Raw genomic sequence first — 27,447 nt, 5'->3', positions numbered from 1 at the left:
TTGACCTCCATCTTTATTGCCCTAAATACCTTTCAGTTGTATGACAGTATTTAAAGACTAAAGCTGGTAGCTAGCTATCAGAATCATCACAATGTACTTTAATACCGTATTTTTCGGAGTATAAAACACCCCCCCCCCCCAAAAAAAAAGTCAATGAAAGTTTGGGTGCATCTTATACACCAAATGTAGCCAAAAACACGAGGCACAGAGGAGGCTATAGTCTGTGGCAATCCCTGCAGCCTGGTATAGCTGATTGGGAGTATTCCGGGAGGCCGATTCAACCTGCCAATCAGCTGCTCATGATGAATCAGGCTGCAATAATGTGCTGAAGCTGACCTGTCTGTTCGCTATTTGCTGCAAGGACGTGTCAAGAGTTTGCAGCAGCAATCACATTCAGAAAGCAAACACAAATAACTATTTCAGCAGGATTCAATAATTTCTCTTTATACATAATATAACACATTAAGTAAATATACAATATTTACAAAATATACAATACCAAAAGCAGGTTTTCCAACGTGGTAGTTCAGCAGAGAAGTCTCACTTTCAGTTTTCATTTCAAATATCAGCGCAACATGCAGTTTTAGTACAGAACAAGCTGTCTCCTTCCTTGTTCATACAGCAAATACTATTTGTTTCCAAACAGCCCTCAACTCTCACACACTGACAGGACGCTAGCCAGATAAATACCCTGGAAAGCTGGAAGGTAGAGGCAGATTTTTTTTTTCTTATTTTCCTCCCCAACAATTAAGGTGCATCTTATACTCCGAAAAATATGGTATTTTGATTACATTGACACATGGTGTTAGAAGAGCCATTTAGGTTTCAAGTCCCTTTTGCTCAGTGCAGGAACCCAAATCCATGACAGCTTGTTGTTGAAAAATACCTTGTTTTCAAAAATGTCCAATACGAAAAGAATCTTCCACTTCTTTGGATAACTGGTTCCATTGTTCCAAATTTTATTGAAAACAAACTGCAGAGTAAGGTGTGTTATTCAAGTGACACAAGGATGTCCCAAGCCCAAATAGGCTCATGTCAGCACATATCCCAACATTTAGAGGTTTTGCTTCGCTAGCAGACTGTTTAAGTATACTTTGAGTATAGAGAGAACTGGTGAAGCTGCCTGACTACTACATCAGGAATGTCGCACATATGATGAATAACAACAAAATAGTCTGCTTTATGGTAAACACTAGGACCAATTTATGTCTTAAGTCTGAATCATTCTTGATTTACATCCCTGAGTTCATGGATGAAACAGGGAAAGGACAAGGACATAGGTCTGCAAAGAAACTGAATTAAGCAAGTGTTTCTGAGGAATTCCAGAAAGCAATGGAAAGGAAGAATTACTGTTACGAAGAATTCTACCAATTCCATGATAACATGCCATAGAAATGATTTCATACTTATAGTAGAAAATGTTACAGCAAGAAGTGTGGAGAGAAGCAAAAGTACAGGTAGTCCTTGATTTACGACTGATTACTTAATGACCATTCAAAGTTTCAATGAAAACCTATCCTACTTACATGCCAGTTCCAACATTCTGATGTCCGTCTCCCTCCCCTGTGGTCATATGACCACATTTTGATGCATTTGTGGCCATTTGCAATGCCACAGTTACATGATTACAGTTTATGTAACTGGCCTGGTTTTCAGCAAAAATGTTCTATAGTGAACAATAGATTCGCTTAAGAACAGTGGTCTCTTTATAACTGCTGCAAAAATAATAAAATCATAAAAGTCAGTCCCATGGGTGACTCGCTTTATGATTATAATGGACAGGCTCTTTTAGGGTTTTGAGGACTAATCAGTAGTAACTGATTCCTAGTGCCTGGTGGATGAACACAGTATTGCAGGCAAACACTGCCCACAACCTGTAGTTTGATCCTGGCATGACTCAAGGTTAACTCAGCCTTCCATGGTCAATAAAATGAGGACCTACATTGTTGGGGGCAATAAGCTGACATTGTAAACCATCCAGAGAATGATGTAAAGCACTATGGGGCAGTGTATAAGCCTAAGTCCTATTGCTATTCCAAAATGGGTCAAAAATGTGGCATGAGATTCCACTGGGGATAGATGCGATCACTTCCTTGTCCTGACAAAGGGGTTTACACAGGTCAAAGTAGCTATTAGCTGAGCCATGCAGGGCCACCCAAGATGGACAAGTCATGGAGAGTTCTGGCAAAATGTAGTTCACTGGAGAAAATGGAAACCCACTCCAATATCCTTGCCCAGAAAACCCCATGGACGGTATCAAAAGCCTAAAAGATATGATGCCAGAAGATGAGCCGCTCAGGTCTGAAGGTTTTAAATATGCTACTGGGAAAGAATGGAAGACAATTACAAATAGCCTCAGAAAGAGTGAAAATGTCTGGGCCAAAGTCAAAAGGACACTCAGCTGTGGATGTGTCAGGTGGTGAAAGTAAAGTCCAATGCTGTAAAAACCATTATTCATAGGAACCTGGAATGTAAGATGTATGAATTAATGGATGTGCTCAGATATGAGGTGGAAACATTTATAATTGATACCTTGGGAACTGGTGAACTAAAGTGGATGGGAATAGGGAAATTTAATTCAGATAACCATTATATCTATGTATCACTGTAGGCAAGAATCCATTAGAATAAATCGAGTAACCTTCATAGTCAATAAAAGAGTTGGAAAACCAGTTGGTCATTCAGGTATGACCCAAGTCATATCCCTTACAAATATGCAGTGGAGATGAATTGATTTAAGGGATTAGATCTGGGAGACAGTGCCTGAAGAACTATGGATGGAGGGTTGTAAGACTATAGGAGACAGCAACTACAACCATCCCAAGCGGGAAAAAGTAAAACATAGTGGCTGTCTGATGAGGAAAGCAGGAAAGGGAAATGCAGATTTCCAGAGAATAGCAAAGAGAGATTAAATGAACAATGCAAAGAAATAGAGGGAAAAAGTAGAACAGAAAAGATTAGAGATCTCTTCCAGAAAATTGGAAATATCAAGGGAACATTTCATGCAGATGGGCACGATAAAGGACAAAAATGGTAGACGTCTAACAGAAGCAAAAAAGAATGAGATTAAAAACTAAAATCATGGCATATGGTCCCATCACTTCCTGGCAAATAGAAGAAGAAATGGAACCATAGCAGATTTTGTTTTCCTGGGTCAAGATCACAGCAGAAGGTGATTGCAGCCATGAAATAAAAGACGATTACTCCCTGGGAGGAAAGCTATGGCAAATCTAGACAGATTAAAAAGCAGAGACATCACCATGTCAACAAAGATCCATATAGTCAAAATTATGGTTTTCCCAGTAATGTACAGATGTGAGAGTTGAACCACAAGGAATGCTAAGCACTAAAGAATTGATTCTTTTCCATTGAGTTTAAGAAGACTCTTGAGAGAGTCTCTTGAACTGCAAGATCAAATCAGTCAATCTCAAGGAAATCAACCATAACTGTTCTTTGGAAGGACAGATACTGAAGTTGAAATTCAAATGCTTTGACCACCAAATGAGAAGAGAGGACTCATTGGAAAATACTCTGATGTTGGTAAAGACTAAAGGTAAAAGGAGAAGGGATGACAGAGGATGAGACAGATAGTGTCATTGATGTGGTGGGCATGGATTTTTGCAGATTCTGGGAGACACTGAAGGACAGGGGAGCTTGATGAGTTCTAGTCTATAAGGTTGCAGCAGGTCAGGCAAGACTTTTTGACTCAACAAAACATTTTATAAATAATTGGTTCTAGCTTCAACTTATTAACTACAGTATCCTAGAGTGAGAACTTGTTAACTACAGTATCCTACAGTATCTTAAGAGTGAGAATTTGCTTCTATAAGCAGTCTGGGCAGAACATGCTTTTGTGGACATTTCTGAAGGATCTGGATTAGTAAAAGAACTGGTTCCTCATGTATTTATTGAATACCTTGAATAAATGGTGTAACCATCTCAAACTAATTATTGTAGAAAAGACCACAGCATTAGTTCCCAGATACAGACACAGGTAACTTGCAAATTTTCAGAACATTTATTGATTAAAAGAGGGAGTGTTGCCTTTGAAGGGAGGATTTTCCTGTTATTGTAGAGACAGCAGCCAGACTGGGTATGCTCTGTCCATTAACCAATCGGACTGAGTCTACACTTACGATGTCATCGGGCCCTTGTGGCTCCTCCCCCGTTTTCAGACTCAGTCCAACCTGGAATGCCTGTGAGAATTGATCTCTCCTCCAAATTATTTAATTATATCTTTAATTGGTGAATTTTTCCAAAAAAAATTGTTGTTCCTTTAAATTCGTTCCTTAAATAATCCTTTATTCTACAAATTGGAGGGAAATTCGAAACTGAACTCTGGCTGCCTCTCCTCAGCTGTCTGATTGCCTACGGCCACGAGTTCACTCAGGAAGCCTGACTTGCAATCAGATCGGCCAGCTACAGCTCCACGGCTGTTTCCCTGCGGTGCTCCTTGATTCTGGGCACTCAGAGGGACGCGCGACTGGCCATTTTGCGCTCAGTGGTTCCAGGTGAGTCCAGTGGCCATTCTGCAGATCGCCTGGCCACATTTAGCATCGGTGGCCATTTTGCGGGTCGGAAAAACCCACGAAGATAGCAGTGGCCATTTTGAGGTTCGGAAAAGCCTCAGAGAAAAAAAGTCAGCCATTTTGGACGCTTTAAAAAAGGCGCGAACTCTACAGCAGCCGTTTGGAGTGCCCAGCAACGTGGGATCACCCCAGGTGGACTGGATCAGGAGCGCCTGGCCAGAAAACGGGTGAGACCGTTGCCTATCTTATTGGGGTGTTGATTTATGTTTGGGGAAATGGCTGATCCAGCTATGGATACGAATGCAGGATTAGAGGAGGCAGGGCCATCAGGGGCAAAGAGCAGCAGGAAGAGGCAAGACAAAGAGGCCCCTTCCTCAGGAGTAAGCCCCAAGGTCTCTAAAGCAACTACCAGGACAGAAGAGCGCAGGCAGAAGGCCATTGAGAAAGAATTTCAGAGGGCCCCAAAACAACATATTCTAACTGCCCAGCCCTCCCTCCCCTCCCTCCGAGGATCACCAAGTGGTGTCCCCAGCTCCACCTGTCTTGCCTCCCATGGGCCCTTGACCCTTCCCCCCGGCCGATTCAGAAGGGGAATTGTCTTCTTCGGAGTCCTCATCTTCGATGGAACCTGACAACAGAGGCAATTTCTTTGATGTCCCTCTCAATAGGGAGCACATCTTTGAACAGGCTTCCCTCCCAGTTACACATGGTTCTGGGGGCCCCCACACCATGTACACCTCTCCTGCTGATATGGCAACCATCACTGCTGAAACCATTAAACAGGTCATGGCTGCTGGCCTACAACAGCAACCCCAACCTGCTCCATCACATGGCCATAAGCATAAATCTGCTGCTGCGGCTCAGCAACCTGATCCTCTGCCTCTACTTCTCAGGCCTCAATTGGCGGGGAGCAAGATAACCTGCGGGACTCAGACCTGTCTGATGGTGAGGTGGTCACCCCAGATACCCCTGCCTTTACTAGATTATTCAAAACTGATCATTTCAAGTACCTTCTTAAGGCCATTAAAGCTGCTAACTTACCATCTTCTGCTTCAACTTCTACTTCACAGGATAAACCGGAAGAACCGGCTTCAACTGAGGGTCCCAGTACCTCATTCACCGAACCCACGGTGGAAAAAGAGGTGATCCCTGTTCCCAAGATATTCCTGAACGTCATCCAGAAGCAGTGGGAGTCTCCAGGCACGAGCCCACAGCCGACCAACCTTGACAAACGTCTCTACAACATTGCACCAGACCTCACCAAGTTCTTCAAGACTGCCCCAGTGGACGCACCAGTTGCAGCCCTGTCTTCACCTACTGTGGTCTCTGGAGCCTCTGAGGGGATTCTCAAGCCTGAGGAGAAAAGGTCAGATCAAACCTTAGTCAAAAACTACCAGGCTAGGGCCTCTACGGCCACTTCCTTTTTCTCTAGGGCGGCCTTGGTTTGGATTGAACAGCTTCAGGAGCGCATCGCTCCTACTGACACTAGATCACATAGGGATCTCAACAATATCAGGGCAGTGGTTGAATTTGTGGCTGATTCTTCCCTTAATGCTGCTAGATTCGCTTCTAAAGCCATGGCCTCTTCGGTGACGGCCAGGCGTCTGCTTTGGCTCAAGCCATGGCAGGAGGATGTCCGTACCAAGTGGCACCTAGCAGCCTCCCCATTCAGTAGCATCCAATTATTTGGTAATCCCTTAGACCTGTACCTCATGGAATCTAAGGACAAGTGCAAGGTCCTTTCATCCATCTACGAGAAACAGGACAGTTGGCCCGCTCCCTTCTATAGAAAGTTGCCCTTTCGACCGGCGGACGGGGGATCTTCCTTCCCCCATCCACCAGGCCAATCCTACACTCCCAGACAAGGATTTCCACCAGGACAGGTCCAGTAGAAACACACTATCAGAATTCCAAATATCATGCAGAATTAAATCAGAGTCCACACCAGAGCTATCTCTAAAGTTCCAATTTAATAATACAGACATGTTGGCACATCTGTGGGAATCCCAATTCTGGAAGTTACCTGGGATTCCCACCCAGTTGAAAGTTCATGATCTTGTCCCCCACCCACCAATCCATCACATGGTCCAATCTTCTTCTTCCATGCTGGCATCTCCACCCCGCTGGTTCTGGTCAGGTGTCGATCGAGGTGCGGAGACAAAGAATAACCTTGAGCTTCTAGAAAGGAATTTTTTGTTTTGAAAACAACACATTCTACCCCTTGCTATTCCCGCCCCCCTTAATGAAAAGGCATACTAAAGATGAAGCTAGACAGAGTGTGTGTGGCAGGCCAAAGATTCTTAAAGTAACGGCTGCAGGCCTGACAGGCGGCCTCTCTTCAAAACGGAAACACTTTCTAGAAAAGAAAAACAACATAAAAGTTACCATAACACCATTAACCACCTCTACCTCCCTCAGTAGGACTCTTTGGCTTATCAGGGAACTTCTCATGGAATTGTTTCACTTATTTATCCGCTTTTAGATCCCAACTTTTCACCCACGTAGATTCAGAAAAGGGTACTCTTTCCAATGCACTAAATACTGTAAGCGACCTCTATACAGCCTGGAATCTAAGATTTTTTTCACCTCATAATGTGTTTCTCCTTCTACCACTATAGGAGGAGGGGGAGCTTGGGTGGATGGTCTTATGCTAGATTCCATTACTGGTTTCAACATGCTACAATGGAATACCGGGTAAATTTTCCCTAGAATTCTGGGTAGGCTGAGTCAAACTGTAACTGGGTTAATTATCTTTTCTATTGGGAAAGGACCTAGAAATTTTGTACCTAATTTCTTACTAGGCATTCTTAATCTTATGTATTTGGTAGATACAAAAACTTTATCCCCCACACGAAAGGGGGGTTGGAGTGAGCGATGTTTATCAGTTTGCTTCTTGTAGGCTTCTGCCGCATCTGCTAGAGCCTTCTTCGTATTTTCCCATCCCTTCTTTAGTGTGTCCATCCATTCATTCAGAGACATGGAGGAGAGAGGTTCTTTAGGCAACTCGGGCATGGGAACGAATTCCATGCCACTGGTAATCTGGAAAGGAGTTAATCTGGTACTGCTGTGGACCACATTGTTGTATGCCACTTCGGTGAAGGGTAGCAAGTCCGACCAGTTGTCTTGCTGATAGTCCACATAACATCGGATGTATTGCTCCACCATCGCATCGGCCCTCTCCGCTGTCCCATTCATGCTGGGATGAAATGCTGAGCTGAGTCCCTGTGTGGACCCAATTGATCTCAAGAACTCTCTCCAGAACTTGTGGTGAACTGAACTCCGCAGTCTGAAATGATCCTTTGTGGCACCCCATGCAGGCGATAAATGTGTTTCACAAACATTTTCGCTAATTTCTTTACGGATGGCAGCTCTGAGCAAGCGATGAAATGCGCTTGCTTGGAAAACAAATCAATAACTCTCCAGATTACTCTATTACCGCTGCTGTCTGGGAGCTCAACGATGAAGTCCATTGCGATCTCTTCCCATGGTCGGCTAGGGCTGGCCACTCTTTGTAGTAATCCAGGGGGCTTCCCCGGCCAGGTATTCATCGTGGCACAAGTAACACAGTTTTTTACATAATCTTCCACCTCTGATTTCATCTTTGGCCACCAAAATTGATGCCTGATGAGGTGGAGCGTTTTTAGGAATTCAAAGTGGCCTCCTAGTTTTGCGTCATGACTCCGCTGTAGAACATGTAGCCTCATCCCCGCAGGGATGTACAGTTTGGACCCCTTCCAGGCTAAGCCATCGTTCATCGTTAGGATGTCCTTGTTGTTGATGAACTACTGGTCTGTCGGGAGTGCCACTTTCAGCTCGGTCATCATCTTATCTTGGCTTCGAGTGTTGACTTGAGCTGCCTTTTGGTGAGAGGAAGATACGATGGGGTGGATAACTTCTTCCTTCTTACTGTCATACTGTGGTTTTCTTGACAGAGCATCAGCTAACAAGTTCTTTCTTGCGGGGATGTGTTTAATTTCGAATTTGAACCTTTGAAAGTATTGTGCCCAGCGAACTTGTTTGGGGGATAACCTCCGATGGGTTTGGAGAGCTTCGAGGTTTTTATGATTAGTCCAAACCTCGAACGGTATATCCCCCCCCCCTTCCAGGAGATGTGTCCAGGTGAGCATGCTTCACCTGATCGCAAATGCTTCTTTCTCCCAAATGGCCCACCTCCTTTCAGTAGCGGTGAGTTTTTTGGAGATGTAGGTGCATGGCAAGAGGTGGCCTTTTTACTCTTTTGCAGTAGTACTGTGGCTATTGCTACATCACTGGCTTGGATTATGAATGGTCGCTCTGGGTCGGGGTGTTGCAATGTGGGCTCTTTGGCAAATAGCAGTTTTAATTTTTCAAAGGCTTTTTGACAGTCCATTGTCCACTTTAGTGGTTGGTTTGCTTTTGGCTTTGTTGGGGAAGGGCCCGTCTTTAATAGCTTAGTTAATGGAGGGCAATTTCAGCAAAAGTCGGAATGAACTGCCTATAAAAATATGCAAATCCAGGGAACCTTTGTAGTTGTTTGCGAGTACTTGGAGGTTTCCAAACACCACTTTAACTTTTCCTGGATCCATTCCTATCCCTTCACTGGAGATAAGATAACCCAGGTAATCTAGCGAGGTCTTGTGGAACTCACACTTCAACAATTTTGCGTATAGTTTGGCAGCTAGAAGTTTTTTCAGGACTTGCCGTACCAGTTTTACATGTTCTTCCAGAGTCTCAGAGAAGATCAAGATGTCATCTAAATAAACAAGTACTCCGGAGAGGCGGGGCCGAAGTCGCGCCGATACAGCATGCGATCTCAATGCTCTGAGATCGCAGTTGACACTTTTGCCACTGGGGGAGTCCAAATGGACCTAAACCATCCCGCAGAGATGGTGAACAGGAAGAATACGCCTTGCTGATCTCAGGGACATCGCAAAGTCCCTGATTGATCCAAGAGAAAGTCTTCAAGCCGGTGACAAAAAATCCAGCCATTTGGCTGACGAAGTTGGGGCGGCTCCAAAACGGGAGGATATGGAAAGAGAAAGTGTTTCCAGCTGGTAAGGAAATTTTATTGTTTTAAGAGTGACTGCCTATAAAAAACTTAAAATAAATTTAAATTGGAGAACTGAAGAAATAAGCGGCGGAATTAAATTTGGAATGGTTTTTGACAGGGGGTTATCCTTTTTTTTTCTCAATGCTATCTTCACGGACGGAATTTATGTAAGACCTTTAAAACGAATGGACTAAGCTTTCTTCTTCTATTTTCCTTTTTTTCATTACTTTCTGTAACCTATGGTCTAAAACTCTCATCTGTCATTACTGTGGATGTTTTTTCAACTCATTTAAGAATTGGACTTTCTCTTCAACTTGAAATACAAAAAAGACACTTTCTTTTTAAAAAAGAAAGAATTTGCGGCATTGTGGCTAACACAGCAGAAGTTAGGCTTTCTGTATTGGAAACAAAACACCTTTACTTTTTTTCATGGACTATGTTGGTTAGTACCTCAAGGTCTTATTTCTTGTTTACAGAGAGAGATAAGAAGAAACAGGTGTTCCTTTGAGGTATTTCTAACCAGAGAGAGTTGATTAAAAGCTATTAAATTAGAATAAGTGTTTACATAGTTGAAGATGAAGCTAGACAGAGTCTGTGTGGCAGGCCAAAGATTCTTAAAGGAACCGCTGCAGGCCCGACACACACAACGTTTCTCCTCCAATAAATCTTATCGTGGAGGAGGCAACCGCCATTTTTCACGTAGGAAGACTATCTGGACTCTCTTCCGATCGGAGACCGCCTGGCGCTCTTTGCCCACCGCTGGGAGGAGACCACAACAGACAATGGGTACTCAAAACTGTCAAATTTGGTCTATGCTAGAATTCCTCTCCATCCCCCAGGAACACTTTGTGCCATGCCCGGTCTCTTGGTGTCCTCGCAACAGGGCACTGATGGAACAGGCCATTCAGCACCTGTTGGAGATCCGGGCCATCCAACCGGTTCCTCCCCATCAGGAAGGGCAGGGTTTTTATTCCCGCCTGTTTGTGGTACCGAAGAATTCCGGAGGATGGAGAGCAATTTTAGATCTAAAAACATTGAACCGCCACATTGTCTAGCGGCAGTTCAAAATGCATTCTCTGCACACCATCCTCCAGGCGGTCAGGAAAGGTGACTTCCTCACATCGGTAGATTTGACCGAAGCTTACCTTCATATCCCCATCTTCTTAGACCACCGAAAATATCTCCGCTTCTCCTAAGGGGGGAGGCACTTCCAGTACCAAGCTCTTCTGTTCAGTCTATCCTCTGCCCCCAGGGTATTCACAAAGATACTGACAGCACTAGCCGCCCACATCAGGTCATCCCCGGTTCGGATTCTCTGTTACCTGGACGACATCCTCTTGTTGTCCAGGTCTCCAGTTCAGGCAGGAAGAGATCTCGCCCTCACCACTCACACCTTGCGGAATCATGGGTTCGGGGTGAATCTCAACAAGATTCACCTCGTTCCCAGCACTCGCCTTCTCCACCTCGGGGTCTTGATAGACACCATGGCAGAGAGGGTGTTCCTATCCAACGACCGCATTCTCAGTCTGAGGGAACTTGTCAGGAAGGTGCTACGTCTACACAAGGCATCCCTTCTTCTCTCCCAAGTCTTGGGCAAGATGGTATCGTGCTTCGGGATTGTCCCGTGGGCCAGGTTTCACAGCAGGAGCCTTCAGTGGTTTATGCTTCCACATCAAAAGACCGACAGGAGCAGCTCTCCTCTCAGGGTCCCCCTTCCCAGACAGATATTACACTCTCTCAAATGGTGGCAGTCCCTGGCGATTTTGCAAGGGACCTTGTTCAGAGAGCACTTACAACGGACGCAAGTCTGATAGGATTGGGGCACACATGCAGGACCTAGTGGCTCTGGGTCAGTGGTCCCTCGAAGAGAGCCAAAACAGCATAAATTGGCTAGAATTGCGGGCAGTTTGCCTCGTCCTCAGACACTTCCACAACAGAGTTCAGGCCCATCACATATTAGCCCTCACGGACAATACCACGACCAAGGCACACATAAACAGACGGGGGAATTCGTTCCTGTTCCCTGATGCAGGAATCCAACCTGTTGTGTAAGTGGGCAGAACCTCACCTGTCATCTCTTAGGGTAGAACACGTCTCAGGGGTCTCCAACGTCCAAGCAGACTGGCTGAGCCGGACAACGATAGATCAGGCGGAGTGGACCACCCATCCGAGCCTCTTCCATCGACTGATACTTCCAGTCCTAGACCTGTTCGCGATGACAGACAACAATCAGTTACCCAGGAATTACTCGAGGTTCATGGACCCCATGGCAGGAGTAGACGTTCTCAAATGCCAGTGGCCCAGGGGTCTCTTGTACGCATTTCCTCTTTCCCCTCATTCAGAGGGTAATTCACAAAATGCTGGAGCAGGAAGCAGAACTGTTGCTGCTAGCGCTGAATTGGCAACGCCGGCCTTGGTATGCTGATCTAGTGACTCTGTCAATCTCCACCCCATGGCACATCCCACGGTCTCTCCTGTCTCTACACCAAGGCTGCAGTTAACCGCATGGCGATTGAGCAGCAAACCTTAACAGCCGATAACATCTCCCTCAACGTCATTGCTACCATTCAGACATCACACAGAAGCTCTACTAACCGCATTTATGATGCCACATGGTGCACTTTTGCTCTGTGGTGTTCCAACCACAGGACAGCCTGGCATTCGAACATCTGCCTTCTCTCCCTTTGATTCGGAGATTTCTCTGTGGAGCGTCCAACCTGCGTCCCCCTGCCATACATAGATATCCGATTTGGGACTTGCCTCGTGTCCTAGAGGCTTTGACTTCCGCGCCCTTTGAACCTATGAGATCCACTTCTTTGAAACTGTTGTCCTTTAAAACGCTGTTTTTGGTGGCTGTAACCTCAGCCAGACGTATTTCTGATTTGGCTGCTCTTTTAGTCAGGCATGACTTGTGTGTCACGATGTTAAAAAGTTTGCTAGACATGAACTGACTGAAACTGACACTCAAGAGTTAAACTGAGAAAGCTTTATTGTGCAGGTCATAAATGTTATCTGAAAGTGATTTATTGCACATGCTTCACACATTCCAGAGCTTTCCTTTTTGTTCTTTTGTCCGTCTGCCAACTTGGAGCTTTTATTATCAAAATGTAACAATTTAGTTAACTTTCTGTTTTATTTACTTTTATTATTTTCGTATTAAAGTTTGTTTATTAATTAGAATATACTTCTCAAAGACTTTTATTTTCTTTTCTTAACATCATCAACAAATTCCTTCAGGTGCCGAGCCAGATGTGGGGGAAGGAGCTACAAGACGCGAGATCTACAAAACGAGGTCAGTGGTTCCCCCTTCTAAAATATCTCCAGGACATTATGAATTTTTGGGGGCCAAGCCAAAACTTCCCACTTTGCCAAAGCCACTCCATTCCCAGACTCTTGGAGATTATCAAACACTTGATGAATGGCAACTGCCGGCAGAAAAAAAACACTCCCACGCAGAAAGCAAAGTTTATGAATCCTTCCCAGATGATGAGGAAGAAATGCAAAGCTATCTTGATCAATTAGAGCGTTTTGAAAAATATGCTAGGGAGGCGAGAGAATGCTTTAACGAAATGAAGAGAAGTAGGAGGAGCTCCCCCACTCCCAAAATGTCTGAGGACGCCATCTTTTTTTCAAAACAACAGCGTAAGACACACCCCTCAGAGGAGTTCTTAGGTCAATCAGAACAAAGAGATATGAACACATCACCGAGATCACGTGATCCCTTTGAGTCCATTGAACTTCCGGCCACGTATAGAGGGCTGCAGCCAAGAAGTGAAGCTGCACTGCCATCTGCTGGCGGAGAAAAATTATTAGAGCAAAAGATGATGCAGTTTCATCAAAGTTTTAAAGATTTAGCTATGAGTCCTTTAGAAGCCAAAGCTTTGCCTCCAAAGGTTAAGTCTTCAACGCCCCCTGGTGGTGCTGAATCCTCCCTAGATGGAAAAAGGCAAAGTCAAAGGCGAATGCAAGGAAGTCAATTTGATGTTGCCACGCAAAGGCCAATGGTGCAACACCAGCAACCCCTGGTTCAACAACCAGCTTTGCAACCTGCTCAACAAATTGTTCCGATGCATATTCCTCAGCAGGTACTTCCAGTCACTCCCTTGACTGGTGAATCCAAATTAAAGGAGTCAGGAGAGAATTATAAAGCCTGGGTCAGTGAAATTGCGCTCTTGCTTCGAAGAGAAGGCACACATTGCATGATTTTTAATCCTCCTCCTCCACCATGGACACCTGCGATGAGAGACCTGGAAAACAGAGCAATCACGACTTTGCTCATGTCAATGGAAATTGAGATCCAGGGTATCTTTCCACCTGATGCAACTGCCCAACAAATTTGGGCTATTTTGGAAGATTGCTACAGGCCCGTTTCAATTGAATCTTCATGTTTGCTCATGTCTGAGTTCCATGGTTCGAAGTTGAAACCTGGTGAACGAATTGGTGGACATTTGACCAAACTGAAAAGAATGAGAAGTGAATTGAGACAAAATGGCCATGTAATCGATGATATCCAAATGATTAGCATCATCATTAACTCATTGAATTACGAATGGAAAGATGCTGTTGCAAAGATTAAGTACGTGCCTATTGCTCAACGCACCACGTTTGCAGACTTTTAGTGGAAGAGGAAGCTATCAAGTTAGCTACACCACATCTGCAACGACCCCCAGCATCAAAGGCTCCAGCCAGACGTCCCTTCCGAGGAAGAGGCTACGCTCCAAGGATGCCAAAATGCTACACCTGCAACCGTGTGGGACATGACACCCGGGATTGTCCCCAACGAGTTCCAGCTCCCGCCACGTACCAGCCCAGAGGAACAGACTCCAGAGGCAGAGGTAGAGGCGGAAGACAAGGTCTTCGTGGTCCAAGGCGTGATCCACAAGCTCCACTTGTAACACTGGCCATAACCAACGTTCCACAACCTGATACAAAGTTCGACAGACGTCTTTTGTGGACTTTAGACAGTGGAGCAGCTGTGCACGTTACCCACAGAAGGGAACTTTTCACAGAGATGGGCGAGCCAGAGCCCGAGTATCGAGAACTGTATTCCTTCACCAACCACACTTGCAAGGTCATGGGAAAAGGAACTGTTTACATTGAAGAGCTCGATACACACATCCCTGATGTTTATTACATACCTTCAGCAACCAGTAATTTGCTTAGTCAAAGTCACTTGTCTAGAGATTTAAAGTTCCAGGTTCACCACCTCGAAAAAGCAAGTTAGTTAAAGATGGAGATATTATTGCTGAAACTATGCTGATTGGTGGTGTTTATTACTTAAAGCCAAAGCCTAAAGGGCAAGCACAGGCAAGTATGCAAACTCCAAAAAGGCACAACGCAGACCCAGAAAGAGTTGCCCCAGAGAGAGAAAACATTACTGTGCCAAAGGCTCCTAAAGCCAACAAACAGAGAAAACAGAAAGAGGTTGCTCAGAGCAAGCCTGAGGGTCCTCATGAAACTGTTAATGTTGAGAATTCACTAACTGGTAAACCTTTGCATTCCAGGTGTATTCACAAGTGGCACAGAAGATTGGGACATGCCAGTTTCCGTGTTCTTAGAAAGATGCCGGAGTTCGCAAAAGGTTTGGATCTAAAGGGGTGTAAGGTGTTTTTGGATTGTGCGGTTTGCAAAAAGGCTAAATCCAAGGCAGCTGCAATTCCAAAACATGCTACAACACGCATTTTTGATTTGGTACACACTGACATAGTGGGTCCTTTTCCACCAACAATTGGTGGCAGAAAGTATTTTTTAACAATAGTAGATAATCATTCTAGATATGGATTTGTATATCCTATGAGAGAGAAATCTGAGACCTTTCAGATCTTTAAAGACTTTGCAGCTTTTGTTTCTACACAATACCAAGTTCGCATCGCCAGAATCCAGAGTGACCGTGGTGCAGAATTCATGTCTCAGCGTTTCCAGGACTGGATGCGTAAGAATGGAATTCTTCATCAGACATCTGCTCCATATACACCGGCTCATAACGGAGTCGTAGAAAGAAGATAAGGGGTTCTACAAACCATGATGCGTTGTCTTCTAGAAGATGCCAATCTCAGTAACACATACTGGGGTGAAGCAATCAAATATGCAAATTACATTGTCAACCGTACTTGGAGCAGTGTAATCAATCAAACTCCTTTCTACATGCTGTATGGCTACAAGCCTGATCTCAAGAACCTCCACATTTTTGGTTCATATGCTATGGTGAACACTCCCTTAAGTCAAAGAAGAAAGGGAGGTACAGTAGCAAAGAGACTGAGATTTATGGGTATTGATGATAACTCAAAATGGTACAAATTCATTGATACTAAACATGTGATTGTCATTTCACAATCTGCTAATTTTGAGGAAGATATTGACTGGTCCAGGATTCATTCCAATGATCCTGAAGTTTATTTTCCTAGAGATGGTGTTCCAGATGCCACGCAGCCTGATGACAAGTCACAGGCAGATATTCCTTCTACCAGTTCTTCACAACCTGATGTTCCGTCTTCGCAAGCCGCGGATGCTGATGCTAGCGACGAACGTGAGGACGAGGATGAAGAAGAAGAAGACAGGTCTGTTGCTCCTAGACGTTGCAAGAGGGCCACAAAAGGAATCCCTCCACAACGTTATTCATGGCAACTGACAAAAACACCATTACCTTTGATTTGCAACGTTACTCTTCCTCCTGAGACATTCACACAAATCAAACAGCTTCCTGATTCAGAGCAAGACAAATGGTATGATGCAATGCAGGATGAAATGGACAGTTTAAAGAAACTTAAATGTATTCACACCTGCAAAACCTCCAGCAAACAAGAAAGTCATTGGCACTCGATGGGTCTACAGAATCAAGAAGAAACCGAATGGTGAGTCTTTATACAAAGCCAGACTTGTAGCTCAGGGTTTCGCTCAACGTTATCCTGAGGACTACACAAACACTTACTCACCAACAGTCAGAACTGAAAGTGTAAAAATTGCCTTAACCACTGCAACTATTCTTGGTTTAGAAGTTTTCCAATTTGATGTGGACACAGCTTATCTACATGCAGACCTAGATGAAGAGATCTACGTGAGAAGCCCTCCAGGATTCCGAAAGCAAGAAGGGGATACCTGGTTCCTGAACAAAAGTCTTTATGGTCTGAAACAGTCAGGTTTAATGTGGTATTTATGTCTTACTGACAAACTAAATTCAATGGGCTTTATTAAGTCCGAAACTGATGAATGCGTGTTCACAAAAAGATCTAACAATGCATATGAGATAATTCTTGTTTATGTTGATGATATTGTTTATATTGGCCCAAATAAGAAAATGAGTGAGATTTTTGCGAAAAGTTTGCAGAGATACTTCACACTGAAATCTTTAGGACACATTAGCACTTATTTAGGTGTTCAAATTGAAAAGACACAGAAGGGGTTTAGTCTTTCACAAGAGGAGAAAATTGACCACATTCTACATCATTGCAACATGAAAGATGCTAGCACAACAAAGACACCCATGCAAACAGATTTTCACAACTTAACACATGAACCAAGTCCTGAGTTCGAGGACCAAACACTTTATCGTTCAGTCATTGGTTCACTATTATACATCAGTAGTTGGACCAGACCTGACATTGCACTTAGTGTTAATCTTTTATCACGACACGTAGGTAAGGCAACACAATTTCATTGGTCATGCATTAAGAAGTTGTTAAAATACCTGAAACACACTAAACACATGAAGTTATTGCTAGAACCAACACACACTGATCATCCACAGTTAATTTGTTATGCAGACGCCGACTGGGCGAGTGACAAGAAGTCACGCAAAAGCACTTCTGGTTACATGATGTTCCTAAATGGTTGTCCTGTTTACTGGCAAGTGAGAAAACAGAGTTTTGTTTCATGTTCATCTACTGAAGCTGAATATGCTTGTTTCAGATGCTTGTAATTCTCTAACGTGGTTTGATGCTTTGATCACAGATATCTGGACGCGTCCAATTCGACCAATCACCGTGATGGAAGATAATGTATCTGTGGTTTATATTTCTGAGTCACATTTCACAGGTTCTAGGTCCAGACACATTGACATTCGTTATCAAAACACAAAGCAATTAGTTAAGCAAGGTTTTGTTAAATTGCAATATGTTTCTACACATGATCTGATTGCTGATATGCTGAACAAACCACTTCCTGTAAATCAACACAAGTATCTGCGAAAGAAGATGTGCCTTAATTGATGATTTGATGACGTCAGCCCAGACTAGCAAAAGAAGGGGTGTCACGATGTTAAAAAGTTTGCTAGACATGAACTGACTGAAACTGTCACTCAAGAGTTAAACTGAGAAAGCTTTATTGCGCAGGTCATAAATGTTATCTGAAAGTGATTCATTGCGCATGCTTCACACATTCCAGAGCTTTCCTTTTTGTTCTTTTGTCCGGCTGCCAAGTTGGCAGACGGAGCTTTTATTATCAAAATGTAACAATTTAGTTAACTTTCTGTTTTATTTACTTTTATTATTTTCGAATTAAAGTTTGTTTATTAATTAGAATATACTTCTCAAAGACTTTTATTTTATTTTCTTAACATCATCAATGATATGCTGAAGGGAATCAGCCCGGTCCATAAACCTCATTTTTCATCAGGGTGTTTTTCCCCTGACATTGTGCGTGTTCCATCCAGACCGAGTTGTCTTAAGACTGGACCCGACATTCATACTGAAGGTCAATAGCTGTTTCCACCGAGGTCAGGAGTTGACTTACCTGATTTCTGTCCATCTCCCCGTCACGAGAGGGAGCGCAAGTGGGATATTCTTGACGTATGTCGTGCCCTCAAGATCTACATCAACCCAATATCCAAGAATTCCAAATATCATGCAGAATTAAATCAGAATCAAAGGCAAAACTTTCCTTAAAGTTCCAATTTAATAAGACAGACATGTTAGCATTGTGCTATGAAATCCCAAATCTGATTTGCTTCCTGGGATTCCACCCAGTTGAAAGTTCATGATCTTATCCCCACACCCATAATCCATCACATGGTCCAATCTTCATCTTCCACGCTGGCATCTACACCCCTCTGCTTCCGGTCAGGTGTCGAGGTGCAGAGACAAAAGATTACCTTGAGCTTCTAGAAAAGAATGACAACAATACATTCCACAATTCTACTCCTTTCTATTCCCCCCTCGCAACTACTACACTAATGAAACAGCATAAGAAATTAATAGAAAGTATGGCAGGCCAAAGATCCTAAAAGGAACATAACTACAGGCCTGACAGGCGGCCTCTCCTCAGAAGAAAAGCGTTTCCTGTAAATAGAATAACATATTTGTTAACATAACACAATTAACCACCTCTTTTCCCCCCAGGGGGACCCTTTGACTTATTGGGAAACTTCTCATGGAATTGTTTTACTAACTTCTCCACTTTTAGGTTTCCACTGTTCACCCAAGTAGCTTCAGACCAAGGATAACCCTTCCAGTGCACTAAGTACAGTAAGCGACCCCTATTCAGCCTGGAGTCTACGATTTTTTCCACCTCAGATTGTGTTTCCTCTTCTATCACTACAGGAGGAGAGGAAGCTTGGGTGGATGCTCTTATGTTAGACCCAATTACTGGTTTCAACGAGCTACAATGAAATTCTGGGTCAATTTTCCCTAGACTTCTGGGTAGACTAAGTCGAACTGTAACTGGGTTAACTATTTTCACTATTGGGAATGGACCTAGAAATTTTGGACCAAATTCCTTGCTAGGCATTCTTAATCTTATGTATTTGGTAGATACAAAAACTTTGTCCCCCACACGAAAGTGGGTTTGGAGCGAGCGATGTTTATCAGCTTGCTTCCTGTAGGCTTCTGCCGCAACTGCTAGAGCCTTCTTCGTATTCTCCCATCCTTTCTTTAGTGTGTCCATCCATTCATTCAAAGACATGGAGGAGGGAGGTTCTCTAGGCAACTCAGGCATGGCAACAAATTCCATGCCACTGATAATCTGGAACCCCGTTAATCCTGTGCTGCTGTGGACCGCATCGTTGTATGCCACTTCGGCGAAGGCTAGCAAGTCTGACCAGTTGTCTTGCTGATAGTCCACAAAACACCGGATGTATTGTTCCACCACCGCATTGGTTCTCTCTGCTGCGCAGTTCATGCTGGGATGAACCTCTGAGCTCAATTCTTGTGTGGACCCCATGGATCTCAGGATCTCTTTCCAGAACTTGGCTGTGAACTGGACTTTGCGGTCTGAAATGATCCTCTTGGGCTATTCGTGCAGGCGGTAAATGTGTTTTACAAACATTTTCGCTAATTTCTTTGCGGATGGCAATCCTGAGCAAGCAATGAAGTGTGCCTGCTTAGAAACCAAATCAATAACAGTCCAGATTACTTTATTCCCACTGCTGTCTGGGAATTCCACGATGAAGTCCATTGTGACCTCTTCCCATGGCCGGTTAGGGCTCTCTGCTGCAGGTGCTGCAGGTTCTGGGATTCAATCATCCATGGCTGGCCCTTTTCCTCCTCCAAGGCCTCCCCCTTGATAGGACTTTTCGTCACCTTAAATTGAGGATCCTCTTCCAGAGATTGTTTGCCCTTTTCCTTTTCCGAGGCCTCCCCCTTGGTAGGACACTTTGTCACCTTAAGTTGGGGATCCTCTTCCAGAGGTTGTTGGCCCAGATGACCCTTCTGTGGTGGCAACTGGGGCCCTCTCTTTACCGCCATGGCGATTGGTACACACGTTTGTTCTTTGGCATTTCCTTCCTCCGAGGCCTCCCCCTTGGTAGGATTCGTTGTCACCTTAAGTTGGGGATCCTCTTCCACAGGTAGTTGGCCCAGATGACTCTTCTGTGGTGGCATCTGGGGCCTTCTCTTTACCGCCATGGCGGTTTGTGCGCACATTTGTGGCATTGGGGCTGGAGCCAAGCACTCTGACGCTCTGTGGCCAAGTTGACAGCAACAGTGGCATTTTATTGCCCCCCACGAGGAAAGGTACCAAGTTTCATCTCTAAACTTAGGAACTGCTTCATCACATTGGACAGCATCTTGCAGCGTCCCCCTTGGTAATCCCTTCTTCCATGGTGGAGATTGCTTCTCTGTAGGAAGGTGGGGTAAGAACCTTTTGGGGCATTGCAGGTGCACATTGTCTTGCCATCCATCCTGCAGGCCTCCCTTTGGTAAACCCTTCTTCCATTGTGGAGATTGCTTCTATGTAGGAAGGTGGGGTAAGAACCTTTTGGGGCATTGCAGGTGCACATTGTCTTGCCATCCATCCTGCAGGCCTCCCTTTGGTAAACCCTTCTTCCATTGTGGAGATTGCTTCTATGTAGGAAGGTGGGGTAAGAACCTGTTGGGGCATTGCAGGGGAGACTGGAAACGGTGGGGAGGTCAATCCCTCGGTTGGCCACTGCCCAGTTTTCTGCCATGGTGCCATCTGCTGAGGGAGGGCAGGTGCCCACTGGCATCCCTCCCATCCATGACCTGGGGTTAAGAAAATCCCGGGGTTGCCTGATTCACAGGTTTCAGTTCAACCAACGATGGCTGGCTAGGGGGGGTTATGTGCCAAGGACCCTTCTGTTGGCTTGGATGAGTTATGAGCCAAGTAGGTGCCCTCTGCTGGCTTGGAGCATTTTCCCATGTTGATGACACAGGAGGTACCCAGTGGCATCTCATCCATCCATACTCTGGGAAGAAAACCCAATCTGGTGGTGCTTCATTTGCAAGGTGCAGCCCAATTTGTGGTGGATGGCAAGTGAAAGATGCTGGCCAAATCCCTTCTTGCTTTCTGGGTTGAAATTCCCATTTTGATAGGGAATCTGTCTTCAACTCAGTTGCAGAATAATAAGTCATTTCATATATCGCTGTTTGGAAGGAGTCAAAATCACTCCAGGTTTTTTTCCAAGCCTTGCTTCTAAGCTGGGGGGAAAGAGGGGGAGCATGCACTCATGTTTAGTTGTCCGAAATGGTCCGGGAAGCCCATCAGAGATGATTGTGTGAGGGTGGCTGGGATCGCCATTCATTTCATCTTCTGGCCATCCTCTAGTCGTGAGTAGAAAGTCTTTCCAGCCCTCTCCGTTCCATCCCCCTCAGGCTGTGCCTCTTGCCAGATGCAATAAATCTTGAAGCAGAAATTCCTTTGCCTTTGAAGATTTGCAGAGAAGCGTCTCATCTCAGCTTATCTCCAAAAGCTTACTCATAATTGTTCACTGATATTTTACGCTGTCCCGGTCAGCGTTGGGAATTCAGCCCCCCTTTCCAGCCCCCCCTCCATGCGAGGGGGGTTGCTGGCTCTTTTATTTTAAAGGGAGATTTGGGATAATGTCAGCGTTCCAAATATCATGCAGAATTAAATCAGAATGAAAGGCAAAACTTTCCTTAAAGTTCCAATTTAATAAGACAGACATGTTGGCATTGTACTATGAAATCCCAAATCTGATTTGTTTCCTGGGATTCCACCCAGTTGAAAGTTCATGATCTTATCCCCACACCCATAACCCATCACATGGTCCAATCTTCATCTTCCACGCTGGCATCTACACCCCTCTGCTTCCGGTCAGGTGTCGAGGTGAGGAGACAAACGATGACCTTGAACTTCTAGAAAAGAATGACAACAATACATTCCATAATTCTACTCCTTTCTATTCCCCCCCTTCCAACTACTACACTAATGAAATAGCATAAGAAATTAATAGAAAGTGTGGCAGGCCAAAGATCCTAAAAGGAACATAACTACAGGCCTGACACAGGTAAGGTCCAATGTTCCTTTTTCCTGTGTGTGATGTGGGAGGGGCTACGCATGGGATGTACCCAAGCTATCGTCCCTAGAGAGGGAAGTCTAGGATGTAGAAGCTGGGGTCATGATCGCCTATTGGAGAACCCTGCGACCAAAGGAAGCCTTAGCGGACGTGAAGGCATCTAGTCGATAATGGCAAGTGAATGGCGACGGGGTAGACCGTGTGGCCGCCCTGCAAATGTCCTCGGAGCAATGGTCAACCACGCTGCCGTGGTCGCCGCGCTCCACGTGAAATGGGCCGTAATCCCTGGGGGAGGGGCCTGACCAGAGGCCTTGTAGGCCATGGCAATGGCCTGCTGAATCCACCTCCCAATGGTAGAAGGGGTAACCCTAGCCCCCAAGGTAGCAGGTAGGAATGACACAAACAAAGCCGCAGACTTGCGGGTCAAGGCTGGGAGTCGGAGGTATATCTGAAGAGCCCTTCGGACATCCAATCTGTGCCACAAGCGTTATCTGTCGTGAGAGGGGGCAGGACAGAAATGTGGGAGAACCATCTCCTGCGCCCTGTGGAAAGGGGTGTTCACCTTAAGGATGAAGGATGGATCCAACCTGAGGACCATCTGGTCCTGATGAAACACACAGAGGTCCCCTCTCGGTGACAGCGCCCCCAGCTCCGCGATGCATCTGGCCAATGTTATTGCCACCAGGAACACCACCTTTAAGGTCACGAGCCGAGAGAGGACCATCCTCAAGAGCTTAAAGGGCGACCCTGTCAGAGCCCAAAGAACCAAGGACAGATCCCAGGAGGGGAACCTATGAGTCATGGGCAGGCGAATCTTCGCCGCCCCGCCAAAGGAATCATTTGACCATCGTGAATTGGGAAATGAAGCGGCCCTCCCCGGCGAGCATCGTAGACAATGCCGCCACCTGGTGAAGGAGGGTGCTATGGGACAACCCCGTCCAATCCGTCCTGCAGAAATTCCAGGACCTGAGGGGGGGGGTGCAGAAGCCGCCAGAACGTTTGTGGAGGCACACCACCTCACGAATGCCGCCCACGTAGAATCGTAGATCCTAGTGGTCGATGGACGCCTCGCGGCCTCGATGATCCTCGACAAGAGGTTGGCATTTCTCAGGAGGCTCCGCTCACGTGCCAGGCAGTTAAGTGGAGCCACTGAGGCTCCAGATGGACCAGTACGCCCTGGAACAAGGAGGAATTCTCCATGGGGGCGAGATTGACATCTGGACCAGATCTACGAATCGCGGCTGTCTGGGCCAGTGTGGGGCCAGGAGGAGGATGACAGCCCTCTCTGCCTCTACCTTCCTCAGGGTCCCCGGGATCAGGGGAAGGAGTGGAAACGCATAGAGTAGTCTGCTCGGCCAACTGCTCCGCAGGGCATCCGTCACCACCGCTCCCTGCGCTGGAAATCATGAAAAGAAGTGCGGAAGCTGTGCGCTCGCTGGGGTTGCAAAGAGGTCCATCAGGGGGTGACAAATCTCTGGCAAATCCTCCGGAATAGATTGGGGTGGAGCTGCCACTCCCTGTGATCCACGGTTGCACGACTGAGCCAGTCGGCCTGGTGACAAATGTCTCTCCGCCCATGACTCGAGCTTCAGGGCTTCAAGCCACAGGCTCCTCAAGTGCGTGCCCCCCTGCCGATTCACATGTGATGTTGTCTGTCAGAAGAACATGCTGGCCCGCCAAGAAATCATGAAAATGATGAAGCGCCAGATGAGCTGCCTTCAATTCCAGCCAATTTATATTGTGACACAGGTTTGACACAGTCCACCGACCCTGCGCCAGCTGGGAGCCTGTCAGTGACCCCCAGTCAAAAAGGCTCGTATCTGTCGTAACTATGATGCGGGCTGGTTCCTGAACTCGACTCCCCGATCTAGCGCTGGGGAAAGCCACCACCAGAGGGAAAGCCTCACGTCCACCGGCAAGGTTATGAGAACTGCAGAATTGCTGAGCAGTCGCCGTTGGTACAGAGTAAGTGCCCATTGAAGAGGCCTGGCAGGCAGCTGTGCCCACAGTACGATGCCGATGCAAGAGACCATCTTGCAGGGACAGGTCCAAGATGGAAACGGACCTTTTTGTGCGCACCTGCTAAACCAAGGTCCGGAGGCTCGACCGACGTTCCTAAGAAACCAGCACCCAGCCTGTCAGCGAGTCTATAACCATCCCGAGATGAAGAATCCTTGTCGAAGGTGACAGATTACTTTTTGCAACGTTCACGGAAAACCCCAGTGTGCAGTATCCGGATTGTGAGATCTAGATCGTGCTGCGCCTGCGAGGGGGACTGGACCTGAACTAGGATGTTGTTGAGGTAACAGACAAGTCTCACCCGAATAGACCACAGGTGAGCCGCCAATACTGCCAGGACTTTCGTGAAGGTGCACGGTGCCGAAGCCAGCCCAAACAGTAGAGCCCTGTACTGAAAGTGGCGCCCCGAATGAGAAAACCAGAGATATCTGCAATGACAAGGGAGAATCTGGATGTGTAAACAGGCTTCTGTGAGGTCCACTGACACTAAGTGATCCCTCCTCCTGATCCTTTGCAGAATGGATCTTAGGGAGGCCATCTTGAAGCGCCTGTAAACCAGATAGGCATTCAGCCATTTGAGGTCGAGGATCGCCCTCCACCCCACCCCCCCTGAATTCTTCGGGACAACAAAAAGGTTGGAGTAGAACCCCAACTCCTGTTTCACCAGCGCAACCGGCTCTATCGCCTGGATCTCCAAGAGGTGGTGAATAGCGAGATCCATCAGGCGACACCGCTCCGAGTCCCTCGATGGGGAAAAGGTTCTGAAGAAGTTCGGGGGAGAGGAGAGAAACTCCAGCCTCAGACCGTCCCTCACCGTGGACAGAGGTGATCTCTACCCAACGATCCACAAAGAGAGCCAGGCAAGCCAGAAGACTCGGGTTCGAGTCATTTCCCTTTGCGGAAGGGACGGCCACCCCCACCCCGCGAAAGGGCCACTTGGACTGGCTCTGAAAATGGTTCCTCTCCTGGTAATAAGGGAGAGTATTCTGCCTATCGGATCTGGGGAAGAAGTACCTCTGGCTCTGATAATCAGGCTCCGGCGCCCTATAAGAGGGCCTGCGGTAATACAGGACCGGACGTGACTCTGCCCATTTGGCATTGAAGGCAACATTTTCTTCTTATCATTATTCTCTATCAGGATAGGGTCCAGGGCCTCCCCGAACAAGGAGGAGCCTGAGTAAGGCGCTGCCGCCAAATTCCATTTGTTCTTATTGTCCACCTGCCAATTACACAGCCAGAGGAGGTGCCTGGCAGTCACAGATGTGGACAGGGCCCGAGACACATACTTGACAGTCAAGCGTAGAACTGGGTTGCGGACATGATCTTAATTATATCTTGAAGGAGGCATTCGTCAAACACCAGCATATGGTCCCGTAACTGGCGCAACCATAGGACCATGGCCCGATTAAAATAGGACGCCAATGACTTAATGGCCCACGTGGCAACTTGGAAATTTTTATGTAACGTAAGCTCTGCCCACCTATCCCCAGGTTTAAGCTTATCCGCCGCATTACCCGACACTATGGTCGAGGAGGTTGCCAATGCCACCACAGGCGCATTCATGGTGGGGACCTGAAGAGCCTGCGCAAAGGTCTGATCTATATTATAGAAACGAGGGTCATTACTCCCTGGATTGGGAAACGCCAAAGGCCTCACCCACTGCTTCTTCACAACCTCCAAAAAAAGAGGGGGCGCCGGAACCTCCTCCTCATCGGAAGATGTAGCAGCAAACATGGCCTGTTCTGGGTCCCTAGGCTTGGGGGGTCCCGGAGTCCCCCCTCCCAATTTGGTGGTGGCCCTAGCCTTATGCAGGAGTGCTTTGAAATGTGAAGGAACAAACAGGCCCGGGCAGGCCGGGGGATCAGAAGGAAGAGCATCCTCATCCTCAGAAATCTCAGCTTCACTCTGGACCTCCTACCCCATGACAGATCCTTCACTGACTACAGATGGGGAGAGTGACCTGGAAGCCTCCCGGTGAGAAGCCCTATCACTAGAGCACCTGACCTGAGATCTCTCACGAGGTTCCCTGTGGCCCTGAGAACAGGCCTCTTGTTGGCTTAGGCCTGTGGTGATGCCCTGAGATATGGCAGAGGCAATGAGCCTCTGAAAGTAGATCCAGATCTTCCAGGTCTTCCTCAGTGGGCCTCTGTGGCTCAGCCCCCTGGGGGGCCAAAACAGTGGGGGGAGATAATCCAGAAGTGTCCTCCAAGGAATCCCCCATAACATCCCTAACTGCCCTGGGGGAAGAAGAAGGGACGGAGAAACCTCCTGCCTAGTCTGCCTGGAAGGGAACCGTGGAGAGGAAATGAAAGGACTAAAGCCCCTGGCAGGTGATCTGGATCTGTGTAATGGGCTGGCCCTGCAGGGCCGAGTCTCTTGTTGCCTGCCTGTGGCCTCCCGAATTGCAGCCCTGGAAGGGCACTGGGTGGCCAGAAGCTTTGAGGTAGCCGCCCTGGTGCGGGGCCTGGGGTCGCTCTCTCCTGCCCCCGAATCCTGGTGCTCCCTTGGGGAGTCCGACCCAGCTGCAGCCCTGGCAGCCGCCATCTACTCACTGTTTGGTGTCATGTTGATAAAGCCGATGAAGAGGCCCTCAAGCGCTGTGGCTGCAGGAGATCTGTGACTGCTTCCTGCACTAGAGGCTTCTCCCGACCTCAAATAGTGGCCGCGATGTGGAGAAAAAAAGTTCTGGCGCTCCACGCCCCACACAAAATGACTGCCGCCTCGTGGTGGCTGAGGACACCCAAGATGGCCGCTGTCTCATTTTGCCTGGTGGCCACTCAAGATAGCTGCCGCCTCTTAATGCCAGAGGCCACACAAGATGGCCACCGCTGCCCGGAACTTCGTTGCACGATCACAGTGTGCCTTCTGATTGCGTGAAACTTGTCAATTCCGTTCTTCACTGGAGCAGCCTCTCCCGATAAGCTGCAAAGAGGAGCCTGCCACCCATGAAGTGCCAGGGACCAGGCAATCGGGGGGAGGGGGGGTAATCCCAACAGGTGCCCTCCAAACGCCAATCTAGCTCTTCACCCCTCCAGGTGGCAACAGAAAAACAGCCCCTTTACAGTCAGCAGCTCAGGTAATTTAGAATTTAGAATATCAAATTAGTCAAATAAAGTTAACTTTAATAGTACAAGCAGGAGCCAAAAAAACCAGAGTCTGCTTGG

The 27,447-nt window shown here is 46.6% G+C and overlaps 1 protein-coding gene across 1 annotated transcript; it reads right to left on the bottom strand.

Moving 5' to 3' along the window:
- Positions 1-10,146: 10,146 nt before the first annotated feature.
- Positions 10,147-26,017, bottom strand: LOC309394442 (uncharacterized protein; the record flags this gene model as incomplete). The annotated part of the gene is made up of 3 exons (XM_081957608.1): positions 10,147-12,466; positions 18,186-25,397; positions 25,798-26,017. The coding sequence occupies 2 exons, from the start codon at positions 26,015-26,017 to the stop codon at positions 24,472-24,474; spliced, it is 1,146 nt and encodes a 381-aa protein (XP_081813734.1). The 3' UTR covers positions 10,147-12,466; positions 18,186-24,471.
- Positions 26,018-27,447: the final 1,430 nt, after the last annotated feature.

Source organism: Natrix helvetica (assembly GCF_964273705.1).
Source record: "Natrix helvetica genome assembly, chromosome: 1".
Lineage (NCBI taxonomy): Eukaryota > Metazoa > Chordata > Lepidosauria > Squamata > Natricidae > Natrix > Natrix helvetica.
This window is presented reverse-complemented; position numbering and strand designations above follow the sequence as displayed.